The sequence below is a fragment of the Stomoxys calcitrans genome, chromosome 1 (assembly GCF_963082655.1).
Source record: "Stomoxys calcitrans chromosome 1, idStoCalc2.1, whole genome shotgun sequence".
In the NCBI taxonomy this organism is placed as follows: domain Eukaryota; kingdom Metazoa; phylum Arthropoda; class Insecta; order Diptera; family Muscidae; genus Stomoxys; species Stomoxys calcitrans.
In genome coordinates this window covers 124,000,041-124,027,430 of record NC_081552.1, presented here as the reverse complement: position 1 = coordinate 124,027,430, position 27,390 = coordinate 124,000,041, and the positions used below count along the sequence as shown (strand labels likewise).

General features: G+C 38.2%; 1 protein-coding gene and 1 long non-coding RNA gene across 3 annotated transcripts in view; both read left to right on the top strand.

The window, feature by feature from the left end:
• LOC106094750 (uncharacterized) overlaps positions 1–5,192 on the top strand; it is a 104,699-nt gene extending 99,507 nt beyond the window's left edge. For both annotated transcript variants that reach the window (XR_009396550.1, XR_009396549.1), the window contains one exon: positions 4,694–5,192. This is a non-coding gene — a long non-coding RNA (uncharacterized LOC106094750). The remainder of the gene's footprint in view (positions 1–4,693) is intronic.
• Positions 5,193–7,972: 2,780 nt separating this feature from the next.
• The window catches only part of LOC106093015 (paired box protein Pax-6), a 298,522-nt gene continuing 279,104 nt past the window's right edge, over positions 7,973–27,390 (top strand). Inside the window, exons 1-2 of the mRNA XM_059366934.1 lie at positions 7,973–7,986; positions 8,539–8,724. Coding sequence (XP_059222917.1) covers positions 7,973–7,986; positions 8,539–8,724 — 200 coding nt within the window. The remainder of the gene's footprint in view (positions 7,987–8,538; positions 8,725–27,390) is intronic.

The window sequence follows — 27,390 nt, the reverse complement described above, 5'->3', positions numbered from 1 at the left end:
GGGCAAATTTAGAAAAAAGTTTTTGAATTCGTTCAATACGACCGATATGCGAAATACAATAAGGATCCCAAATGATGGCGGCATACTCCAACTTTGATCTAACAAAAGTTGTATATAATATCTTGATATAGCTGCCATATAAACCGATCTTGGATCTTGACTTCTTGAGCCTCTAGATTGCGCATTTCTTGCACGACGTGTTTTGTTATGATATCCAACAACTGTGCCAAGTATAGTCCAAATCGGTCCATAACCTGATATAGCTGCCATATAAACCGATCTTGGGTCTTGAATTCTTGAGCCTCTACAGTGCGCAATTCTTATCCGATTAGAATGGAATTTCGCACGACGTGTTTTGTTATGATACCCAACAACTGTACCAAGTATGGTTTAAATCGGTCCATAACCTGATATAGCTGCCATATAAACCGATCTTGGGTCTTGACTTCTTGAGCCTCTAGAGGGCACAATTCTTATCCGATTTGAATGAATGTTTGCATGAAGTATTTCGTTATGATATCTAACAACTGTTCCAAGTATGGTTGAAATCGGTCCATAACCTGATATAGCTGTCATATAAACAGATCTGGGGATTTAATTCCTGAGCTTCTAGAGGGCGCAATTGCTATCCGATTTGGCTGAAATTTTGCATGACTTATTTTATTTTTACTTTCAACAACAGTGTCAAATAAGGTTCAAATCGGTTCATAACCTGATATAGCTGCCATATAAACCGATCTTGGATCTCTACTTCTTGACCCCTAGAGGTCGCAATTATTATCAGATATGCCTGAAATTTTGTACGACGGATCCTCTCATGACCATCAACAAACGTGTTTATTATGGTCTGAATCGGTCTGTAGCCCGATATAGATCCCATATAAATCGTTCTCTCTATTTTACTTCGTGGGCCCCAATGGGCGCAATTTTTATACGAATTGGCTGAAATTTTACACAGGTCTCCAACATATAATTTAATTGTGGTCCGAACCGGACCATATCTTGATATCGTTTTAATAGCAGAGCAACTCTTTTCTTATATCCTTTTTTGCCTAAGAAGAGATGCCGGGAAAAGAACTCGACAAATGCGATCCATGGTGGAGGGTATATAAGATTCGGCCCGTCCGAACTTAGCACGCTTTTACTTGTTTTTTATCGTTTCTTTCTTTTCAATACTGGAGTTTGAATTTAAAAAAAAAAAACACTGACAACGAAATGAATATTTTTTCAAATAAAAAATAATGAAACCAACAACGAAAATAGAATATCACTGCACTTGCACTGATTTTGTCTTTTTATTACCGCAAAAAAAAGAGAATCTGAAATGAAGTTAATCTGGAAGAGAATAATAACAAAAACGCGGCGCGACGGTGTCGAAAGACGGATGTAGCAAATGATAGAAAAAAATGCACTCGCGTATGCTTACTTTTTGACGGTACTCCCCTTTATTGATGTTGATGATTATGATGCTTGTAATGATGCTAATGACAATAATTTGGTGTTTTGCCGACGGAGCTTTATTTAAACAAGTAAAAGCGTGCTTAGTTCGGCCGGGGCGAATCTTATATACCCTCCACCATTGATCGCATTTGTCGAGTTCTATGCGCGGTATCTCTTTTTAGACAAACATAGAATATTGACTAAGAACTGTTATCCTATTGGAGCTATATCAAGTTATAGTCCAATTCGGACCATAATTGAAAGCTGAATGACATTGTAGAAGTCATTGTGTAATATTTCAGTTCATTCGGATAAGAATTGCGCCTTATAGGGGCTCAAGAAGCAAAATCGGGAGATAGGTTTATCAAGCTATTGATCGATTCAGACCATACAAGACACGTATGTTGGAGGTCATGAGAAAAGCCCTTGTACAAAATTCCAGCCAAATCGGATGAGAATTGCGCCCTCTAGAGGTTCAAGGATTCAAGACCCCAGATCGGTTTATATGGCAGCTATATCAGGTTCTATATAGATTTACGCCATACCTAGCACAGTTATTGGAAGTCATAACAAAACACCTCATGCAAAATTTCAGCCCAATCGGATGAGAATTGCGCCCCCAATTGGCTCAAGAAGTCAAGATCCAAGATCGGTTTATATGAAAGCTATACCAGATTATGAACCGATTTGAATCATATTAAGCACAGTTGTTGAAAGTAATACCAAAACACTGCGTGCAAAATTTTAGTTAAATCGGACGATAATTGCGCACTCTAGAGGCTCAAGAAGTCAAGACCCAAGATCGGTTTATATGACAGCTATACCAGATTATGAACCGATTTGAACCATACTTGGCACAATTGTTGGATGTCATACCAAAACACGTCGTGAAAAATTTCATTCACATCGGATAAGAATTGCGCACTCTAGAGGCTCAAGAAGTCAAGACCCAAGATCGGTTTAAATGGCAGCTGTATCAGGTTATGGACCGATTTAAACCATACTTGGCACAATTGTTGGATATCATACCAAAACACGTCGTGAAAAATTTCATTCACATCGGATAAGAATTGCGCACTCTAGAGGCTCAAGAAGTCAAGACCCAAGATCGGTTTATATGGCAGCTATATCAGGTTATGGACCGATATGGCCCATTTACAATGCCAACTGACCTACACTAATAAGAAGTATTTGTGCAAAATTTCAAGCGGCTAGCTTTACTCCTTCGGAAGTTAGCGTGCTTTCGACAGACAGACGGACGGACGGACGGACATGGCTAGATCGACATAAAATTTCGCGACGATCAAGAATATATATACTTTATGGGGTCTCAGACGAATATTTCGAGTAGTTACAAACAGAATGACGAAATTAGTATACCCCCCATCCTATGGTGGAAGGTATAAAAAGGATATAAGAAAAGATTTGCTCTGCTATTAGAGCGATATTAAGATATGGTCCGGTTTGGACCACAATGAAATTATGTTTGAGACCTGTGTAAAATGTCAGCCAATTCGAATAAGAATTGCGCTCTTTGTGGGCTCAAGAAGTAAAATAGAGAGATCGATTTATATGGGAGCTGTATCGGGCTATAGACCGATTCAGACCATAATAAACACGTATGTTAATGGTCATGAGAGAATACGTCGTACAGAATTTCAGGCAAATCGGATAATAATTGCGACCTTTGGACGCTCAAGAAGTCAAGACCCAAGATCGGTTAATATGGCAGCTAAATCAGGTTGTGAACCGACTTGTACTTTATTTGACATAGTTGTTGAAAGTAACAATAAAAAACGTCTTGCGAAATTTCAGCCAATTCGGATAGGAATTGCGCACTCTAGAGGCTCAAGAAGTCAAGACCCAAGATCGGTTTATATGGCAGCTATATCAGGTTATAAACCGATTTGAACCATACTTGGCACAGTTGTTGGATATCATAACAAAACACGTCGTGCAAAATTTCATTCCAATCGGATAAGAATTGCGCACTCTAGAGGCTCAAGAAGTCAAGACCCAAGATCGGTTTATATGGCAGCTATATCAAAACATAGACCGATATGGCCCATTTACAATACCAACCGACCTACACTAATAAGAAGTATTTGTGCAAAATTTCAAGCGGCTAGCTTTACTCCTTCGGAAGTTAGCGTGCTTTCGACAGACAGACGGACGGACATGGCTAGATCGACATAAAATTTCACGACGATCAAGAATATATATACTTTATGGGGTCTCAGACGAATATTTCGAGTAGTTACAATCAGAATGACGAAATTAGTATACCCCCATCTTATGGTGGAGGGTATAAAAACAGAAAACCAAATCAGTCGTCTTTGAGAAAAACTAATCCGTCTCGATTGGACTAATGTTGCGGAGGGAATAAATGAAAATAAAACACAGGATTTTTAGTATTTTTAAAATAATAAAAACAAGATCTTTATTAAAATATTGTTCGGAAAAACAATGTTACCTTTGAAAAACGGATTGGTTGCTTGTTATGTAACGAGTAACTAGTTGTAACAAAGCGGGACTTATTGTATTTTGTCATTCGTTGGAATTTGACAACTCTCACTTTGCGCGAAAGCTGTATTGTTTGAAGTAATGAGTAAATTTTAATGATGATTGAAATGTTTGGAAATTGAACACAAAACCATACTACAATATTTGTAATTAAACAAAATCTTAACCCATTTTAAAGATGATTGAATGAAAATTTCGGCCTGTACTTAGTTCACAAATAAACATGGACAGACAGACGGACATAGTTAAATCGAATCGGAAAGCGATTCTAAGTCGACCGGCATACTTATCAATGGGTCCAGCTCTTCAAAGTAATGCTTACGGTATAAAAAAAATCACTGCTTCCAATTTCGAGAAAATTTGCAGCAGGGTTACGCAAGGTTATATGCGTCATACTTAAGTAGTGCCAATATTCACAATCACTTCGGTTCACATTCATAAACCCATTAAGGACATGTGTTGTGTTTTCACATCATTGATCTGGTGACCATTTATTGGCTGTGTTTAAACATTTCTTTTTAATTTTACTGATGGTAAAATTAATATCGATTGCCTAATAAAAAGGGCCTAACTAAATTTTTCCTACTTAACTGGAGAAGGAACAACTTGGAAAATTATGTTAGGCCCTTTTTATATTAAGCCATCGATATAATCTCTGTTTTCTGAACCAAATAAGGATACAATACAAGAACAACTAAAACCGATAATATAAGTCTTTTTTATATTTCAGGCTGAAGACTCGTCAACACGCGAACAACACTCTCCAATATTGTTTAAAAAATTATATATTGAATTTAACCTAAATAAAGAAAAAAATCAAATTTTTATATTCTAGTTAAATTTTATTTAAGAGATTCTCAGTATTAAGATTCTCGTATTTTTCACGCAAATACAATCATTTGTATTAAACTTTTGCGAAGTTGCATATACTATTCATTTATTTTATTTTAAGTATAGTGCAACAATAAACAAGAAAAATTATACTGTACTTAAATCCTAGTTAAATTTCAATGTTGTTTTTATATATGTTTATTTATATTAGTCTGTAAGCATATATGTATCTATTGAGTCATAAAAAAAAACAAGTTTTACTACTTATATATATTTATATATAGTACTACCTATAATATGCAATTTAAAATAATAAATACGGTATTCTTAATTACTATAAATGTCGATATTGATTGAAAGAATTTATTTAAACTACGTTCAGATTAGCCAGTTATTTGACGCTATTTGTTTTATAATGTTGCCCAAAATATATCGGATTCGTACATTATTGATTTTGTATTCATATTAGACACATTTTGTTTTTCGAAAAACAAATCAAATAGCGTTAACCATTAGATCAAAAAAATGTTTTTTATTTGCCCTATATTCGAATGCATGCAAATATTGTTTCCTTGTTTGATCTTACCAAAAAAATGTACAATCAAACAAGGAAACACAAACTTTAGATGCAATGTAGGGAAAATAAAAAACCTTCTTTTATCTAATGGTAAACGTTATTTGATCTTTTTTTACTAACAAAATGTGTTAAATTTCTAATGTGTAGGAAATAAAGCAGGATAACGTTGAGTTACTAACGTTTTATTTTAAGGCTGCAGAATGTTGCTTGTTCTAATTTATGCCAGATTTCGAAAACAAATGTTACTTTATAATTATTTTTTATCTATATAACATAAAATTTATTTAGATAAGTAAAGGAAAAGTAAACAAAAGTATTATCTTGTTTACTGAATTAATAGCAAGAATTTTATTAGCTACTTAAATATAATTATTCTATAATACTATTTAAATATAACTAAGCGATGTTTTTACTATTTCTGTAAAGTGTTGTTTAAATTGAGTTACTTGGTTAACAAGCAGAAATAGTACGAAAAATTTTAGACGTTTTCACTTCTTATTTATTTAATATTTCTATATTATTATTGTTTAAAATTACTATGCAATGCTAGTAAAATACTATAGCTAATTTGATAGTTGCCTTAAACAATGTTTTCACTTGGTCCCAAATCCACTTGATTTGAGATTATCTCCAAAACCCGTTTCCACTACTATTTATGGGGTTTTTATTGGTTAACAGTGACGTTTTTTTATTGTGATAAGCATGTTAATTGTGTTCAGCATATACATTGCGGTCAGCAATTAAGTTTGTGAAACGATTCTATTAAATTACTACTAAATTTTCCAATTTTAATAAAAAAATTTCGAAAGTTAAGAAAAAATGCCGCCCAAAAATCCCAATAATAACCGGTATTCAATGCAAACGCTGGGTTGCATTTGAATCTGCAAGGAGATTTGCTGCAAATCTCAAATAAGTAGATTTGCTCACATTGAAAATGTGTGGGAAATCTCGTCGCAAAGCACGAGATTTCCGAAATTTCGTAGCAGATCTAGAATTGCTCCAAATGGAAACATAGTATTATTCTTAAAATTTTTAACTACATAAATTACGCTATTTTGTAACATTCCAGTAATAAAAAGCTATAATATAGCCCAATAAACCAACTTCTCGCCTATATATTTTTGGCAACACTGGTTGAAACAGCTCACGCACGTTTTTGTGTTTCGTGTTTTGTTTCACTGTCAAACATCTTCAGTTTGGTCTATAATTAAACCATTAATCGTCTAACAAACGAACAAAGCTTCCAAATTGTTAATTTTATTATCAAAATGCGTGCTCTGGTCAGAAAGTTCATCGCGCACTTCTTCCATTTTACGACGAAGCTCATTTTTAGTTCAATGGGTACGTAAATAAGCAGAATTGTCGATTTTGGAGTGAAGATCGGCCAGAAGCATTGCGAGAGCTATCAATGTATCCAGAAAAGTCACAGTTAAGCGCGGTTTATGGGCTGGTGGCATCATTGGACCGTACTCTTTAAATATGATGCGAATCGTAACGTCACTGTGAATGATGAGCGCTATCGTGAGATGATATCCAACTTTTCTTTGCCGAAAATGCAAGAGCTTAACTTGCATGGTATGTGGTTTCAACAAGGCGGTGCCATATAGCACGCGTAGCAATGGACTTATTGAGAGGCGAGTTCGGTGAACATTTTATTTCACGATTGAGACCAGTCAATTGACCGCCTAGATCGTGCGTTTTCACGCCTTTAGATTATTTTTGGTGGGGCTATGTTAAAGCTCATGTCGATACAGACAAGCCAGCTTAAATTGACGTATTGGAAGATAACATTGAAGCATTTATTTTTGAGATACCGGCCGAAATGTTGGAAAGCGTATGCCAAAAATAACGGTCAACTTTTTGCATAAAATAATCTTCAAACATTCAATTATGTGGACCGTACTATCGATTGAAATAAAGATTTCATGCATTTTTCTGAATTGTGTTTGTTTTTTCCCTGAAAAACTTTGCTTTAGCTCTTAAAAAATCGCCCTTTATTATATACAAAATATCCGACCACGAATGACTAATCGCGAAGCCGTATTACCATCTATTTTTCGCTGATTATAATTGCTAATGTTGGTAATCGTGAAAAATAGAAAATACAATATCATCACTGAAATTGAATGGCAAGTGGAAAATAAGAAGAAAGTATCGCATATGTTAAATGAGCAAACGTTCCGTAGGGTAATAACAAACTAAGTTAATGTAATTTCCGCACACATTTGTTTATAAATAATTTTTCTTCTCTTTTTTTGATTGCATTTGATTCTTAAGACAAAAATTTCTGTTTTCAATTTGTTTGTATTTTGGGGCGAGAATCTTTTTTCTAATGGTGGCTTACTTCTTTTTCGAAGTGAGCTTAATGATCGAAAATGTTTATGCAATGAAAAATGAAAGCCATGGGAAATACATCACACCAATCATGATTTAACTCTGTTCAACCCCGACCCGATATGTTTTCGTTAACATAAAATCTAATTAAAATGTATTTTATATATAATTAAGCAAGGGAATCCGCCAGCTTGGTAAATAATGCAAGCTTAAGGTGCTATTACACAACTTGTATTTGTCTTATGACTTGTCAGTTACTGTATCCACATGCCTTTCCTTACGTATGTACATATATCAAATACGAATAGGACTCGATCTAATCGTCATGTATTTTCATACGTGTTGTAATGTTTTTTATTCACATATGTCTACACGCATAGTCGCTTCTTCGCTTAAATCGAAGAACCTGCATATTTATTCCAAAATCCTTCTTTCGTGTTAAGTATTTCATAAGTATCGCATGAACAAAGTGTTCAACTTTCAGAACGCCAATTTTTTTTCCAAAAATTTTACTAAAAAAACATGGGAAAACTCGTATTGGCCCCATGTTTGATTGGTTTTAATTGGTTTTAACACACCATTATGATTAATTGAGCCAAAAACGAAGCTAAGGTTTTTAAGAAAACACATTTCTTTATTAAACAACATAAGTGAAAAAAGGATCAATATAAATCTCATGCTTAATATAGACAAAAATTATATGTTACTGTTCTCAATATTACACATTTTGTATGATAGCCTTTTTTTATTTAAATGCAATCATCAATGCTGCCAAATAGAGAGGAAGGTGTAAAATACAACTGGGCCAATTTAAAATTTCAAAACATCTAAAGTTTTTTCTATACATTTGAAGGTCATAGCGGAGTCAACCAACTGGGAGGTGTTTTTGTAGGTGGTCGACCTCTACCGGATTCAACCAGGCAAAAAATTGTGGAATTGGCCCACTCTGGTGCAAGACCTTGTGATATTTCGCGTATACTCCAAGTTTCTAATGGATGTGTCAGCAAAATATTGGGAAGGTTAGTTCATTTAATTAAATTTTATTAACATTTCGTTGTATTTAAAAGTGATTTTGTGTTTTTTTGAATGTTTAGTATAGTCTCAAAAACGGCTGAAGCAATGATGGTAAAAATAGGTTACCTACATTTTTGATTTTTGAAGCGGGCGGATCCTCCTTTACCTTAAACGCCAGATATCAGAGATTGCTGGGGAGCAATTTGGTTCACACACTTATATTACCCTAAAAGCAGAAGTTTGGCATCCAAATTTAGTGTCATCGTATTGGGTAAGGGGAGGCCACCGTGGCGCAGAGATTAGCATGTCCGCTGATGACTGGGTTCGAATACTGATGGGACTATCAGAAAAAATTTCAGTGGTGGTTTTCTCCTCCCAATGCTGGCGACATTTGTGAGTTACTATGCCATGTAAAAAACTTCTCTCCACTGCGACACGACGTTCGAACTCGGCTATAAAAAGGAGGTCCCTTATCATTGAGCATAAACTTGAATCGGACTGCACTCATTGATATGTGAGAAGTTTGCCTCTGTTCCTTAGTGGAATGTTAATGGGTAAAATTTGCATTTGTATGAGGTAAGGGAGGGCGCCCAACCTCTAAAAGGAATCCTTCAGATTCTGAGTCCTTACTTTGATAACAAAGGGATGTTGTTCAAAGGCTTAGGCTATAGTGTTTATAAGCTGTGGGGATATGGTCTCAGGTGGCGACTCAGTAGTTGTTGCTGAATTCTTGTCTGAGGTCCTATCATCCACATTGCTATCGCTTGGCGGATTGCTGAAAATAGAAAATCCCACTACCTCATTCAAAAACGGATGAATAGGCTCGGGGACGGAACCCAATAGGTCCTGCATGAATGAGTCTTTCGATGATTGGATTGGACTCAAGGTGAGTGCAAGCGGTAAGAAGATCAACGAAAGCTGCAGCTGGGGAGGACTCGGACATAACAAATGTCCAACGACTTGAGGAAAAGTGGCACCACTTTCTCATCGGCACACTATGGGCGAAATGACCGATCTAGCGTTTAAAAATTCAATTTTCAACTTGTTAAAAGTCTGCAAAATGGTATCTCAATCGCTTACAAAAATTGCATTGATTTTAGAAATCGATTCTCTATTGATTAAATCAAATGTTTCAGCTGATACATAATAAGCATTACCATGAGCTGCAAAAACTGCAAACAAAAAAAGAAATTATGACTTCCATGGACTGGAACTTCAAAGGTATTCAATCTAGTTTATCCTCATAAATTAGTACGTTGTCTTGTGATTATTTTGGGGTATGAATCATCTACGTTTACTTGCAAACTTACGAGATATTGCATTGTTTTTGGAACAATAGGTTTATATGGATGCTATATCAGGTTATGGACTGGATAATTTGGCACAGATAATGAAGAAGGGGCGCAAGTAGTCAAATAGATGTATCTGTTTATATGGGGGCTATATTAAATAAAACAAGTAAAAGCGTGCTAAGTTCGGCCGGGCCGAATCTTATATACCCTCCACCATGGATCGCATTTGTCGAGTTCTTTTCCCGGCATCTCTTCTTAGGCAAAAAAGGATATAAGAAAAGAGTTGCTCTGCTATTAAAACGATATCAAGATATGGTCCGGTTCGGACCACAATTAAATTATATGTTGGAGACCTGTGTAAAATTTCAGCCAATTCGTATAAGAATTGCGCCCATTGGGGCTCACGAAGTAAAATAGAGAGGACGATGCAGACCATAATAAACACGTTTGTTGATGGTCACGAGAGGATCCATCGTACAAAATTTCAGGCATATCGGATAAGAATTGCGCACTCTAGAGGCTCAAGAAGTCAAGACCCAAGATCGGTTTATATGGCAGCTATATCAGGTTATGGACCGATTTGAACCATACTTGGCACAGTTGTTAGATATAATAACAAAACACGTCGTGCAAAATTTCATTCCAATCGGATAAGAATTGCGCCCTCTAGAGGCTCAAGAAGTCAAGACCCAAGATCGGTTTATATGGCAGCTATATCAGGTTATGGACCGATTTGAACCATACTTGGCACAGTTGTTAGATATAATAACAAAACACGTCGTGCAAAATTTCATTTCAATCGGATAAGAATTGCGCACTCTAGAGGCTCAAGAAGTCAAGACCCAAGATCGGTTTATATGGCAGCTATATCAGGTTATGGACCGATTTGAACCACACTTTGAACAGTTGTTGGATATCATAACAAAACATTTCGTGCAAAATTTCATTCTGATCGGATAAGAATTGCGCACGCTAGAGGCTCAAGAAGTCAAGATCCAAGATCGGTTTACATGGCAGCTATATCAAAACATAGACCGATATGGCCCATTTACAATACCAACCGACCTACACTAATAAGAAGTTTTTGTGCAAAATTTCAAGCGGCTAGCTTTACTCCTTCGGTAGTTAGCGTGCTTTCGACAGACAGACGGACGGACAGACGGACGGACATGGCTAGATCGACATAAAATTTCACGATGATCAAGAATATATATACTTTATGGGGTCTCAGACGAATATTTCGAGTAGTTACAAACAGAATGACGAAATTAGTATACCCCCCATCTTATGGTGGAGGGTATAATAATATAGCCCCCCACGCATTCCGTGATCGCCCGTATCTTTGTCTGCATCGTATTATGGACAGGCAGTCGAAAACAAATCGTAGTGCTTGGGATCCCATTGTAGACCCCCAGCCCCACTCTTTCCTCTAACATTAACCCATCTGTATGGCATGATCTCCCATATGGCAATACCACAGTTCCGTCAATCCAAGACTGTGTCCCTGGCAGCAGTGTTTCACACTCGACCTCAAGTGTAATCACAGGTATTCAATCGGAAACCTCTTCCAATCCATCCGGATTTCCTATCGTCGCCTCGATTATACCACGATGATATGACCTGCTCCTATTCTCTTTCCATTCTTCCATCGCCTTAAGTCTCATAACCGCAGTGTGTGGCTAACACTAAATCTATATGTCAATGGGTCGGATATCTAGAATAGTCTCCAGTGCCCTAGTGGGCGTGGATCTCATCGCTCCGCCTATGCCAAGACAATATGTACTCCGAACCTGTTGCATTATATAGCTGCTATATAGACAGATCTACCGTCTTAAGTTCATAAAAAACCGTATTTTCCATTTTCACTGAATTTTAGAGCAGTGAGTTGGAGTCCTGTTGTCCGATTCAAAATTTGTTCAGATCGGACCATGCTTTGATATAAATTTGGAAAATGGAGTTACTAGGCCATCTGATATCCAAACCGCGTATGGTCCATATCGGGCCATGTTTGGATATAGTAGCCATATGGACCGATCTGGTTAGTCGAAGACTGAAACACCTTGTCTCCAGTTTTACTCCGGTGGATGAGAGGCTAGCCACAATCCGTATAAAAGCAAAATTCTTCAAGAAAATATAGTCGAAGTTGAATATTGCTTCATAGGGCACGGTTTGTATAAGAAGAAACTTTAAAAATAAATAGTCAATTTAAAAGCAAAGGAGCTGAGCAGGGCTTGGAGCGGAGCAAAAAAAAAAATGGAGCGGAAGTGGAGAGGAAAAAGCTATCCGCTCCGGATCCCTGGACACGTCCACCCGGCACTGGTCTAAGGAATGTGTCAGTCCACACATTGTTAAAAGCCCCCTCGATGCCAATGCATACCGCCAAATTGTACATCTTAGCATTGAAAGTTTCCTCTATTTTATGCACAACCTCGTGTAGGGTAGTCTTCACTGATCTTCCTTTGACATAGGCATGCTGTTTGTATTTGAATAGTTCGCTGGAAGTCCTACTCTTTATCATGGTGTATCCTTAATAAGTAGAAAGGAAATAAGACTCATAGATCTGTAGGCCTTTGGTGTCGCATAACTTGCCTTGTCGGGCATGGGAATAACACCACCCATGTCTCTTGCCAGGATTTTGGAGCATATGCAAGTGCTAGGCACGCTGTGAAAATATTGGCCTTTGGTGTCGCATAACTTGTCTTGTCGGGCATGGGTATAATACCTGCCGGGATTTCGGAGCATATGCAAGTGCTACACACGCTGTGAAAATTTTGGCCAGATGTGGCGCCAGATAGTCGGCCTCCTTTTGTAGTAATGCCAGAAATATTCCTTCAGGTCCGGTTGACTTAAATGGTTTGAAGCCTCTTAAGGCTTCCTTTACCAACGGGTCTCCGGTGTCTCCGTGAGTCCCGTTGTATCCTGGCGAAAATGCGTTTTCATCAAAAGCCTTAACATGTTCTCCGTTTTCACTGCTCTAAGTGCCTTGTCGTCTACTAGCGTTTCAGTTTGGACATGGGTTTTTGAGAGAAACTTTTTCGTCTTGGCGGCGTCATTAACGCTATAGACCTGTTCAGATAAAAGCTTCCAGGAGGCATGTTTATCGCACTGATAATCTTATTGCATTCCTTGAGCCGTGTGTAATACACATCCCAATGAACTTCCGGTTTTGTTACGACTGCTCTGTTATGAAGTCTGCGGACCTCTTTCCCAATATTGTGAATCTCCCCAGTCATCCAGGGCTTTTCTTTTTCTGATTTCCTTTCCCGAAGAGGAAAACAACTTGGGTAGACGCCACTGGCGCAATCGTAATTCTGTCGACATCGTCTTCAATGCTCGGACAATCAAAATTAACTTGACCAAGCCATCTTCTAAGCAATCTTACGAATTTTGTGCAGTTGGTTTTTAACTTATTCCGGAAGCTTATCGGATGTGGCGATGGTTAGAGACTACATGGGCAAGAGAGACCTTGCAATTCTGAACCTCATCGATCAGATTCTCTGATCATATCGTCACATCTAAAATCTCCTCCCTAATCCTATTAACAATGATAGTGGTGTAACCAATATTAAGTGCAGCTCCGTCGTGGCTGGCGGTGTCGGAGAGTCAAAAGGCAGATAAAAAGATGCCAGATATACTCCAGCGTCTCCCTGTCTCATTATGGTTGCATCCGACATTGACAACTCTGGAGAAAATATATAATTAAAATTTTTATGACAAATATTGCAAGCCATCGGCAGAGTACCTGTGCTAGCATGGCATAATTGGTAGTTGATATGATTCAGTCCAGAAATTTTGTTCCGGGCCATCCATGGCTTCTGAATTAAGGCAACATGAATCTTGCCCTTGCTGATTTTCTCCGTAGGAGCGTGAGTAGCTGGCTCGCTCCGGTGGAGGTTTATTTGGATGACATCAATCATTGGTCTTCCAGTAAATGGTCTTCTTGAAAGTGGGTAATGGTCTCATCGTCGTCTCCCTGTTCGTTTAGCTGCATTGAGTCTCTAGTCTCTGCACTGCCTAACGTTGCAATTTAGGATCTTTGGCTATCCTAGTCTTCCCAGTCTTGAAAAAGACAACCTTGGACCCGTAATGCGCCATACCGTTGGTTTTGCCAAACTTGTCACGGATATTTGGTTTTGCTTGTCTAAGAATGCCAACATGCGTTCCCTCTTGAATTTGCTGCCCCATCCCTTGATGAAGGCCGTTGCCTTTGTGAGGTGATTGATGTCCATCTTTCTCACCAGGTCGAGCTTTGCGCCCCAGGAAATGTGTATACTTGCGGCGAGCTGTTTGGCGGTATGAAAACATTCTGCTGACGCAATGCGCAGCGTAAAGATGACCCTTCTATACTCGTAGCTCATCATTTGCGTGGGTTGACCCTCTTCAGAGTTCCACACATGATCGAAAATCCGCTCCTTAACCAGATCCTCCACTTGAGTCCGATGATCTGGTGGAATCCTACCAGATGCAGTGCCGACATCGATGACTACATAAGTCAACTCATCTCTCTTGAACTTTCGTGCCACTCTGGCTTAAGAAGGCTGCTCCTTACTATTCTCAGCGACCATTTTCTCCTTCCGCGATGGATGTGGCCTCCTTTTGGAAATCACAATGCTCCATGAAGACTCAGCGGCCGTAAACGTTTCCTTCGTCCTTGTTCCAAATTTGATTCCCTTCGCAGGACACTGTTTGGAATATCCATGCGGGAGGGCTGGATTGGTCTTCCCAGAGAACTTGAAAGCGTGGAGATTTTTCCTTTTTCAGCATTTTAGCAGTGTTATGCTCTACGGGAGATCTGATTCGCTTCACAGTTTCCGTGGAAGTGCCTGCAATGTCAGATCCATCCCATCCAGCATCCTGGTTTTCTCCTCTGTCTCCTTCGTTGTGCCACGGATTGCTTTCTCAGTCTTCTAAGCTTAGCGAAGCCCTCGCTTACTTATGCCGTCATCCTGCCATCCTCATCTCTAGATTCGGCTGCGATGACTGTTTCATTGATACTGTCGATGTCTGAATCTGAATCGGAAACACTAAAAAATTAAAATTTTGCACACGATCTCGATAACACCTCAGTTCTAACTACCCCCAATTACAAAGAAATATCCTTACACGTTTTCACACGGCATATTTTTTACGAGTTTTTTTTTTACTTTCTCTCACCTCTTTTGAAAGGCGCCTCTGTGCTAGCCAACATATAGCAACAAAAACAATATTATTCATAGTACAAGTGCTTTGTTGTGAAGTGGTGGGTGGTTTGCTTCATTGTTTTCGTTGTTCGGCTCAAGCTGTTTATTCTCGTTCGTTAATTGCCTATGCTCTCGTGGTTTTCTCCGCCACTCTCTCTACTATAACTTAAAAACAATTTTGCCGCCGCGGAGGTTTGAAATCATGATTTCATGCTTGGTAGTCTTGCACGCATCCTCTAGCCTACAATCATCACTTTGTTGATGATGAAATAATTTAATAAGCAATACTACACAGTAATAAGTGTCTGAATAAAATTCAATTACAAAAATAAATCAAAACCACTTAAAAAATGTTTTTGATACGATTTAACAAATTTTAAGTCGAATTTTGTAATAAAAGCTTTATAAAAACAAGTAAAAGCGTGCTAAGTTCGGCCGGGCTGAATCTTATATATACTTCACCATGGATCGCATTTGTCGAGTTCTTTTCCCAGCATCTCTTCTTAGGCAAAAAAGGATATAAGAATGGTCCGGTTTGGACCACAATTAAATTATATGTTGGAGACCTGTGTAAAATTTCAGCCAATTCGAATAAGAATTCCGCCCTTTGGGGGCTCAAGAAGTAAAATAGAGAGATCGATTTATATGAAAGCTGTAACGGGCTATAGACCGATTCAGAGCATAATAAACACGTATGTTGATGGTCATGAGAGTATCCGTCGTACAAAATTTTAGGCAAATCGGATAATAATTGCGACCTCTAGAGGCTCAAGAAATCCAAATCCCAGATCGATTTAAATGGCAGCTATATCGGGTTATAACCCGATTTGAACCTTATTTGACACAGTTGTTGAAAGTAAGAATAAAATACGTCGTGCAAAAATTCATTCAAATCGGATAGGAATTGCGCCCTCTAGAGGCTCAAGAAATCAAGACCCAAGATCGGTTTATATGGCAGCTATATCAGGTTATGGACCGATTTGAACCATACTTAGCACAATTGTCGGATATCATAACAAAACACGTCGTGCAAAATTTCATTCCAATCGGATGAAAATTGCGCACTGTAGAGGCTCAAGAAGTCAAGACCCAAGATCGGTTTATATGGCAGCTATATCAAAACATGGACCGATATGGCCCATTTACAATATCAACCGACCTACACTAATAAGATGTATTTGTGCAAAATTTCAAGCGGCTAGCTTTACTCCTTCGGAAGTCAGCGTGCTTTCGACAGACGGACGGACGGACAAGGCTAGATCGACATAAAATGTCGCGACAATCAAGAATATATATACTTTATGGGGTCTCAGACGAATATTTCGAGTAGTTACAAACAGAATGACGAAATTAGTATACCCCCCATCCTATGGTGGAGGGTATAAAAACAAGTAAATGCGTGCTATGTGTGGCCGATACGAATCTTATATACCCTCTACCATCATATAAAGGCAAACAAAGGATAATAAATTCGATTTGCTATCCTATTGGAGGTATATCAGAGGATGGACCCATTCAGATTATACTCGGTTTGGATGTTGGATACCATAGAAGAAGTCATTGTGCAAAATTCGTCAGCTAAATCCGATAAGCATTGCGCCCTCTAGAGGCTTAAAAAGTCAAGATCCGAGATCGGTTTATATGTCAACTATACCAAAACATGGACCGATTTTGCCCATTTACAATACCAACCGACCTGCTCTAATAAGAAGTATTTATGCAAAATTTCAAGCACCTAGCTATACTTTTTCGAAATTTAGAGTGCTTTCGACAGACAGACAGATCGAAAGGGCGACGGACGGCCATGGATCAATCGATTTAGAATGTCAAGACGGTCAAAAATATATTAGTTACAAACGGAATGACGAAATTCATATATTCCCATCCTATGGTGGAGGGTATAATAAAGAAATGTTTTGACCGCCCTGCATACTTTTGTACTACAGTGTATAATTGGTCATGGTTAATGTTATGAATTTGTTATGCAAATCGATCATAAATAATTAAGCAAGAGTGCGAGCCCGCTACGCAACTACATTGCTCTCTCTTAATGACATTACATTGTTCGTGGCATTTGATTAGGTGTTCTTTGCTTGACTATTATTTTGTTTTGATTCCACTTTTTGCAAATTCTCTCTTCAAAACCTGTTCTTTAACCGTGCATTTTTTTCTTTTAAAAATCTTCAAAGTTTAAGGCCGATAAAGAGAATTTAGTACAAATTTGATATTGCTAATCGATATACAATAACTTTAAACAGCGTCCCAAGCTCCTTGATTAACTTCCGGGTACTTCGACTTCCTTTCCATTTTGGACTCCGAAGAGAAAGCGTGGATTTGGTGGATAAAACCCATTAAAAGTTTAAAGTGCCTTATAAAATCTAAAGTTGTGAAAACCAAGTCTCTGCTCATCAAAGTGATCTACATTCGTAGTTTGAAAATTTTAGCCACAAACCCCATTCGCTTTCATTAACAAATTTTTAGATTTTTGTTAAAAGTAAATAAATCGTAAAGAATTCAGTTTATTTCGTGATACTTAACTAAAGAATTGCCATTTTTTTGCCACACAACCAAACATTTTTTTGGAAACCGTGATAGCATCCATTAACCTCATAGTTTTCACATTTTGGCACCGTATCGATAACGTATAAAATTACCACCAGAGAAGTGTTGTTTTACACAGGTCGTGGGTACCTCCGGGGCAGTGACGACTTGGGAAATTATTTTCTTGTTCCCCTTTAGATACAAGCAAGCACTGAAAATAGCAAACTCATGGCTGAATTGATCTAAGTCCCATGATTTTACCATATTTTATACAAACGAAATGAAGAATTTCCAATAGTCCACGTGCGATGTTAGCTAAATACCTAAATCCTGTAGTAGGGGTCCATAAGCCGTACATAATCTTAAATACCTAATTTCATCGGACTAACCATTGTGAGCCTGCCAGTTGTGCCAGATTTGGTATAAAGAGGAACTCAAAACATAAATAAAGCATTATATAGAGACTATACCATAGCCAACCGTCACTACGAGCAAGATCCAGGCAGCCAAAACTTAAAAATGGAAAAAACTTCCTTTAGATGTTAAGAATTTAAACGAAGCCTTAAACCAGCAATATAATTATTTTTAGAACACGAGTTCAAGGAACGTAACTACACAGAATGGTATATATAAAATTTTCATTTTCAACTAAATAATATTCACAAAACATTATTTTCATAGTCTTATAAAGACCGCCATTTTTGCGATATAAAGCCAAACAATGCATATTACGAACGTCCCATGTAGCGCATCAACCAATCCAGCAACACCATCAACGACAGAGTGGAGGCCTTTGTGCTGATCATCGATTTTGTTGGTGAGTTTTTGAGAAACATTATAAATATGTGAGTGCATATGTGAAAGTACATAAAAATATTAATCACCGAAAATCACTTTTGTTATACCCTACACCATAGGATGGGGGGTATACTAATTTCGTCATTGCGTTTTGTAAACCTCGACATATGCGTCTAAGACCCCATAAAGTATATATATTCTTGATCATCATGACATTTTAAGTCAATCTAGCCATGTCCGTCCGTCTGTCTGTCAAAAGCACGGTAACTTTCGAAAGAGTAAAGCTAAGCCCTTGAAATTGTCCACAAATACATCTTATTAGTGTAGGTCGGTCGGGATTGTAAATGGGGCATATCGGTCCACGTTTGGATATGGCAGCCATTAATCGATCTGGGGTCTTGACTTCTTGAGCTTCTTGAGGGCGCAATTCTTATTCGATTTGGCTGAAATTTACAATAGCATGATGTGTGTTATTGTGTTATGGTATGACTCCCAATAAATGTGCCAAGTATGGTTCAAATCAGTCCATAACCTGATATAGCCGCCATATAAACCGATCTCACGATTAGACTACTTGGGCTTCTAGAGGTCGCAATTCTTATACAATATGGTTGAAACTTTGCATATGTCGTTTTGGTTTGACTTCCAACAACTGTTTCAAGTATGGTCTAATTCGGTATATAACCTGATATAGCTGCCATATAAACCGATCTCCCAACTTGACTTTTTGAGCCTCTGGAGGGCGAATTATTACTCGATTTGACTAAAATTTTGGAGGTTGTGCTTTTCTTTGAAAAAGTCATTCAAAGAACTTGACAAATGCGACACATGTTGGGTATATAAGATTCGGCTCGGCCGAACATAGCACGATTTCACTTGTTCTTTTTTTTCAATATATTCCCCATTAAAATCTATACAATTTTGCATGCGTTTAAACCAATTGTCAAAGCACTTTTGCCACTCCGATTGAGGTATTCCCAAAACATGCATTGAACGCACTGAACGCATCAACCGCTTCTTTAGGTGCCGAAATATACGGAGGATGACTCATCAAATCGATGTTTTGAGTGCTCAAAAATTAATTTGTTTGAGCCAATGGTGAGAGCTCGCATTGTCGTGGTGAAGAGTGATCTGTCTTCGGCCGTTGGTTTTCCTAATTTCTTGGAACACAACTGTATGATGGTCCCACGAATGCCAAAGGTCGTCTCAATCGCACGATAGGTCACATGATGATCTTGCAATATCAGTTGGCGCACACCATCAATGGTTTTTGGAACAACAACTGATTTTCGACGACCTTCACGAAATTCGCCATGGTGTGAACTACGACCTCGGTTGAATTCACCATACCATCGATAAACCTGTTCTTTGATGGACTTTCATCGCCAAAAATGTAATTATGTTCATCGATGCACTGATGTTGAGTTAATCCACATCGAAAGTTGTAAAAAATAAACGAACGAAAATGTTCACGATTTAATTCCATTTTTCGGGCGAGATGAATCTTTTATGTTACTGTAAACTGAGTAGATATAACCTCAAAAATGTCTGTTGGCAGATTGCAAGACAAGGGTTGTCGAATCCCGCAATATAAAAGGCAGCATACAAGTTTTGTAGTGAGAGAAACCAAGTAAGATGATTATCATTATGTGATTACTTTTATTATGGCAATTATTCTTTACATGATCCAGAGTTGTCAAATTTCATTTTGGTTTGTCTTGCTTTGCTACCTCAAAACAATATTAGATCTTTTCGTTAATTGCTACGAACTGCATTGATTTTTTCAAAAGAGATAAATGTTTTCTTGAATTTAAAATTTAAGTATTTTTTCCCACTATTTATATTAAAATCAATATCTCTCTATTATGAAATAACTTTTTATATACAAGTTGTCCACATGAATTCATTCGCTTGAACGCATAAAAATTTGAATATCAACTTACATATAATAGCCCTACCTAAAATTTAGCCATAATAAATAGTGTTTAAAATTTTTTCTGCATTTATAAATTCGAAAGAAATGTCCCCAATAAATTTATTAAGAATATCAATACGATATGTTAAATAGTTTTTTGATGTTTTCATCCCAAGAGACGTGGTCATAACAAAAATGAGTTAAGTGAGTTTTGTGGTTCTTTTCAGAATAAACCAAATTGGTCGTTCCCTGAAGAACATTGGTAGGTGCGGGTTCAGAAGCACTTTCTCCCAACGACATTTCGGAGTATGTCTCATTAATATAGTAGGAAAATATCCCCGAATTCATTTTAATCTTTTACATTTCTTTTTGCTCTTTTAATAGTTTGTCAATTGTCAAGTTTTTCTTTAATTGTGCCTTTGAATTCTTAAATATTTCCAGAAGTTCTTTTTTTTGTAAAAAGGGAGTCTGGAACAAAATTAATTCGCGTAATGAAGACGAGTTTTAGAAAGGATAGTATCGAACCCCTACCCGACTAGTGCTAGCGAAATAAGGCTCCCGAAGTCTTAAGCCCATCTAGATTGTACGATGCCCAGACACAGATCTTTCTTCAAAATAGCATCACATATTAAACATGTACATTACAAACCTGGGTTTGCAAATCATGAATGGCTCGGGAGTCTGGTGTGCTACATGGTAGTATGCGTATTTTGACAACTAACTCAACGAAAGAATTTGTTGAAAATTCACAAAATTTCAACCATTTTGTATGACAAATATCTACATACCTGCTTTAACAATTAATGTCTTCTATTCAATATAAAATTCTTTGAAATTAATTTTTCACATACAAATTTGATAGTTGGTTCTTACTTAGAATTATTTTTTCCTGTGTATTCAAGCAGATCACGTACGACCTAAACGACTCGCTCTTGTCTGAATTTCTTATATCCAAACCACAGTACAAAAAACGGCTGCCATGGTATTCCACAGAACTGGTTGGTCAAAGAAATGGCTGCAGCAGACTGTTCAATAAGCCGAAAACCACAAGGGCACCTCAAGACTGAGAAAAGGCCATGTTAGGAATAAAAAAACAAATTTGCCGACGAAAAATCCAGGGGCAAACTATTCACATATCAATGAGTGCTGTCCGATTCAGGTTTAAGCTCAACGAAAAGGGTCCCCTTTTTATAACAGATTCCGAATGGCTAGCTGGCAGTAGGAGGGGATAACCACATTTCACGGGAAACTCTACAAACAACAAGGTTGCGACGAATGAAGTTGTAACGGATGTGAGTTCGTCAGGTATTGCTGAGTACATTATGTCCTAGTCATAACTCCTTGGGCGATAAAAAATCGAACGACATAAAATCGCCACGACTTGATATTGTATCACCGGTCGAATAACAAGTTGCTTCCGACAAACTGAATGACCAGCTTAGGGTAGTATATCAACATATCCTACATACATGTGGGGTGGAAGGAGACAAAGGACTTTTTCATTCAAAGAATTAAAATTAATCCTTTTAATCTGTTACACTATTAACTTTATGGAATTTGACAAATACATATATTAAGCTTAGTACTGACTTCATTCACAGCGAAAATGCCTATTAAATTATTGCGAAATCCGACGGACTTTTTCATTGTCAGAACACAAACAAAAGTCAAACAACAACACACAACAAAGACAACAGTATTGATGCAGAGTTGATTCGACCCATTTCGTGAGCATTTATTTACACTTGCAATTAAAATTGTGCGAAATTTTTCCTGATGACCTTTTATCCTGTTGACCGTCGCTGTCAGGGAATATAGTATGTACAATAGTAGCATTTCTTGATATTGATGGACACAATTTTATTTGATTCCACATATTTCTAGGAACCGAATAAGGATGATCGAGAGACCGGTTTACATTAAGCTATATCAGGTTATGGACCGATTTGAACCGTACTTGGAACAGTTTTTAGAAGTTATAACAGAATACTATATGCAAAATTTCAGCCAAATCGGACAAAAATTGCAGCTTGTAAGAGCTCAAGATCGGTTTATATGGGAGCTTTATCAGGGTATAGATCGATTCGGACCGTACTTAGCATAGTTGTTGGAAGTTAGAACAGAACACTACATGCAAAATTTCAATCAAATCGAACAAAAATTGCGGATTGTAAGGGCTCAAGCAGTCAAATCGGGAAATCGGTTTATATGGGAGCTATTGGGTTGCCCAAAAAGTAATTGTCGGTAATATAGTAGTAATATAGTCGGCGTTGACAAATTTTTTCAACGGCTTGTGACTCTGTAATTGCATTCTTTCTTCTGTCAGTTATCAGCTGTTACTTTTAGCTTGCTTTAGAAAAAAAGTGCGCTAAATTTTGTTTACATTTGTTTGTTTGGCGTCAATTTTAATATGGGTACCACATGTATTGAAAGAAATTCATTTAACAAACCGAATCAACGCTTGTGATATGCACCTTAAACGCAATGAATTCGATCCGTTTTTAAAACGAATCATAACTGGAGATGAAAAATGGATTGTTTACAACAACGTTAGTCGAAAACGATCATGGTCCAAGCATGGTGAACCAGCTCAAACCACTTTAAAGGCTGATATCCACCAAAAGAAGGTTATGCTGTCTGTTTGGTGGGATTGGAAGGGTGTGGTATATTTTGAGATGCTTCCAAGGAACCAAACGATTAATTCGGATGTTACTGTCAACAATTGGACAAATTGAATACAGCCATCAAGGAGAAGCGACCAGAATTGGTCAATCGTAAAGGTGTCATATTCCACCAGGACAACGCTAGACCGCACACATCTTTGGTCACTCGCCAAAAACTGAGTGAGCTTGGCAGGGAACTTTTGATGCAACCACCATATAGCCCTGACCTTGCACCATCAGACTACCATTTATTTCGATCTTTGCAGAACTCCTTAAATGGTAAAACTTTCGGCAATGATGAGGCTATAAAATCGCACTTGGTTCAGTTTTTTGCAGATAAAGGTCAGAAGTTCTATCAGCGTGGAATACTAAATTTGCCAGGAAGATGGCAAAAGGTTATCGAACAAAATGGCAATTATATATTTAATTAAAGTTCAAGTTTTATTAAAAATGCATTTACTTTCTTTTAAAAAATCCGCAATTTCTTTTTAGGCAACCCAATATTATCAGATTACAGACCGGTTTGAACCATACTTAGCACATCTGTTGGAAGTCATAACAGAACACTACATGCAAAATTTCAGCCAAATCGGAAAAAATTGCGGCTTTTAAGGGCTCAAGCAGGGAAATCGGTTTATATGGGAGCTATATCCAGTTACCAGTTACCAAAGAATTAAACACCAAACTGATGGCTTTGGAGCAGGCACATCCCCCTGTAGAGACAAAGAAGGAAATCTGGTAACTGACGCAGACAACATGCTGAGGATATGGAAAGAACATTTTACCCAACTGCTAGTGTCCGATGTTGGCGGCGAAGAGGATACCGCAGAACCAATCCCTGATGATGGTATAGAATGTTTACCTCCTAGTGAGTATGAGGTCCAAGTAGCAGTAACCTGACTAAAGAACAACAAGGCTGCAGGAGCCGACGGGTTACCCGCTGAACTATTTAAGACCGGAGGCGACACGCTGATAAGGCGTATGCATCAGCTTATCTGCGCAATCTGGCTAGAAGAACGCATACCCGATGATTGGAACCTCAGCATACTATGTCCCGTACACAAGAAAGGAGACAAGACGGAATGTGCCAACTACAGAGGAATAAGTCTCCTCCCCATCGCATACAAGATACTCTCGAGCGTACTGCGTGAATGATTAAAACCTAAAGTCAATGAGATAATTGGGCCCTATCAATGTGGTTTTAGACCTGGTAAATCCACCCTAGACCAGATATTCACACTGCGCCAATTCCTGGAAAAGACCCGAGAAGGACAAATCAAATCCTACCACCTCTTTGTTGACTACAAAGCCGCCTTCGATACTCCTTTACGTTCAAAGGTATTTCAAGCCATGTCTGAGTTTGGTATCCCTGCAAAATTAATAAGACTCTGCAGGATGACACTTGCTGATACGCGTTCCTCAGTAAGATTAGGAAAGAATCTCTCCGAACCATTTAATACCAAACGAGGTTTCAGACAAGGAGACAGCCTATCGTGTGATCTCTTTAATATCCTGCTGGAGAAGATTATACGAGATGCAGAAGTGAATAGATATGGCACAGTAATCACAAGAGAGCACATGCTACTTGCCTATGCCAACGATATCGATATCATAGGTCGGTCACCGGAAGTAGTAACTGCAGCCTTTGAAAGAATCGAAAGAGAGTCAGTGAAATTGGGTCTGGCAGTAAATGGAGATAAGACGAAATGGATGGTCTCCACTCCCAAAAAGCCTTGTACAACCGAGCAGATAAAGAACATGGAGAAAGTTGGGAATCACAACTTTGAGATAGTCAGAAACTTTAATTACCTCGGCACCGCCGTAACCGAAACGAATGACACCAGTTTTGAGATAAAGCGAAGAATAATACTGGCAAACAGATGCTACTTTGGACTAAGTAAGCAGTTTAGAAACAAGGCCATCTCTCGACAGACGAAGACTACACCTTACAAGACACTGATACTACCCGTGCTGTTATATGGTTCTGAAGCATGGGTACTTGTGAAAGCAGATGAGGCAGTGCTTGGAGTATTTGAGAGAAAGATTCTTCGTAAAATATATGGACCAGTTTGCGTTAACGGAGAATATAGGCGACGTATGAACCACGAGCTGTATGAGCTGTATGACGACGATAGCATAGTTACACGCATCAAAATGCAACGGCTGCGTTGGCTAGGTCATGTTGTCAGAATGGATGAAGAAGCTCCAGCAAAGAAATTTTTTGAAGGCAAACACGGTGGTACACGCAAACCGGGAAGACGAAAATCCCGATGGAAAGATCAAGTTGTGGGAGACACCTCGAAACTTGGTGTCAGTGATTTTAGAATGAGCGCAGAAGATCGAGGCGCTTGGAACGCTATTCTACGTTCGGCTAGTGGAAGAAATATTCTGTCATAGCCAATTAAAGTAAAGTAATTATCCAGTTATAGATCTATTTGGCCCGTACTTGGCACATGCAAAATCTCAGCCAAATCGGACAAAAATTGCGGCTTCTAGGGGCTCAAGAAGTTAAACCGGGAGATCGGTTTATATGGGAGCTATATCTAAATCTGAACCGATATGGCCCATTTGCAATCCCCCACGACCTACATCAATATTAATACAATTACGGCAATATACAATACTACATCAATATTAAGTATCTGTGCAAAATTTCAAGCGGCTAGCTTTACGTGTTCGACCGCTAACGTGATTTCGACAGACGGACATGGCTAGATCGAATCGGAATGTCAAGACGATTCATAATATATATGCTTTATGGGGTCCCAGATCAATATGTCGAGGTGATACAAATGGAATGACCGTAGCGCAGAGGTTAGCCTGTCCGCCTATGACGCTGTACGTCTGGATTCGAATACTGGCGAGACCATCAGAAAAAATTTCAGCGGTGGTTTTCCCCTCCTAATGCTAATGGCATAGTATGCCATGTAAAACTTCTCTCCAAAGAGGTGTCGCACTGGGGCGCCCCGTTCGGACTCGGCTATGAAAAGGAGGACCCTTATCATTGAGCTTTAACTTGAATCGGACTGCACTCATTGATATGTAAGAAGTTTGCCCCTGTTCCTTAATAGAATGTTCATGGGCAAAATTTTTACAAACAGAATGACTAGATTAGTATACCCCCATCCTATGGTGCTGGTTATAAAAATAGTATGGCAGCCATGAAAAGAACCAGTGGTGTGATATGTGTTCTGCTTTGTCTGAAAAAAGCTGGCAAATACTTTTTCCTTCAAAACTCATTCACGAACAATCTCTGATTTGTGTGTTACATTAACTTGGTGAATTATGAATTATGTGAATCAATTCATATCCGACCAAACATATAAACACATGAAAGATCACTTTCTGGACACGGAGTACAAAGAACAACAGCTTTCTACATTATTGTTTTTATACCCACCACCGAAGGATTGGGGTATACTCATTTTGTCATTCCGTTTGCAACACATCGAAATATCCATTTCCGACCCTATAAAGTATATATATCCCTGATCAGCGTAAATATCTAAGACGATCTAGACATGTCCGTCCGTCTGTCTGTTGAAATCAAACTACAGTCTTTAAAAATAGAGATATTGAGCTGAAATTTTGCACAGATTCTTTTTTTGTCCATAAGTTAAGTTCGAAGATGGGCTATATCCGACTATGACTTGATATAGCCCCCATATAGACCGATCCGCCGATTTAGGGTCTTAGGCCCATAAAAGCCACATTTATTATCCGATTTTGCTGAAATTTGGGACAGTGAGTTGTGTTAGGCCCTTCGACATCCTTCGTCAATTTGGCTCAGATCGGTTCAGATTTGGATATAGCTGCCATATAGACCAATCCTCCGATTTAGGGTCTTAGGCCCACAAAAGGCACATTTATTATCCGATTTTATAGAAATTCGGGACAGTGAGTTTTGTTAGGCCCATCGACATCCTTCGTTAATTTGGCCCAGATCGGTCCAGATTTGGATATAGCTGCCATATAGGCCGATCCTCCGATTTATGGTGTTAGGCCCATAAAAGCCATATTTATTATTTGAATTTGCTGAAATTTGGGACAGTGAGTTGTGTTAGGCCCTTCGACATATTTCTTCAATTTGGCCCATATCGGTTCAGATTTGGATATAGCTGCCATATAGATTGATTTCTTGATTTAAGGTTTTGGGCCCACAAAAGAGGCATTTATTGTCCGATTTCGCCGACATTTGGAACAGTGCTTTGTTCGACATTTTTATGCGATTTCACTGAAATTTCACATAGTGACTTATGTTAGGCTTTTCGACATTCGTGTA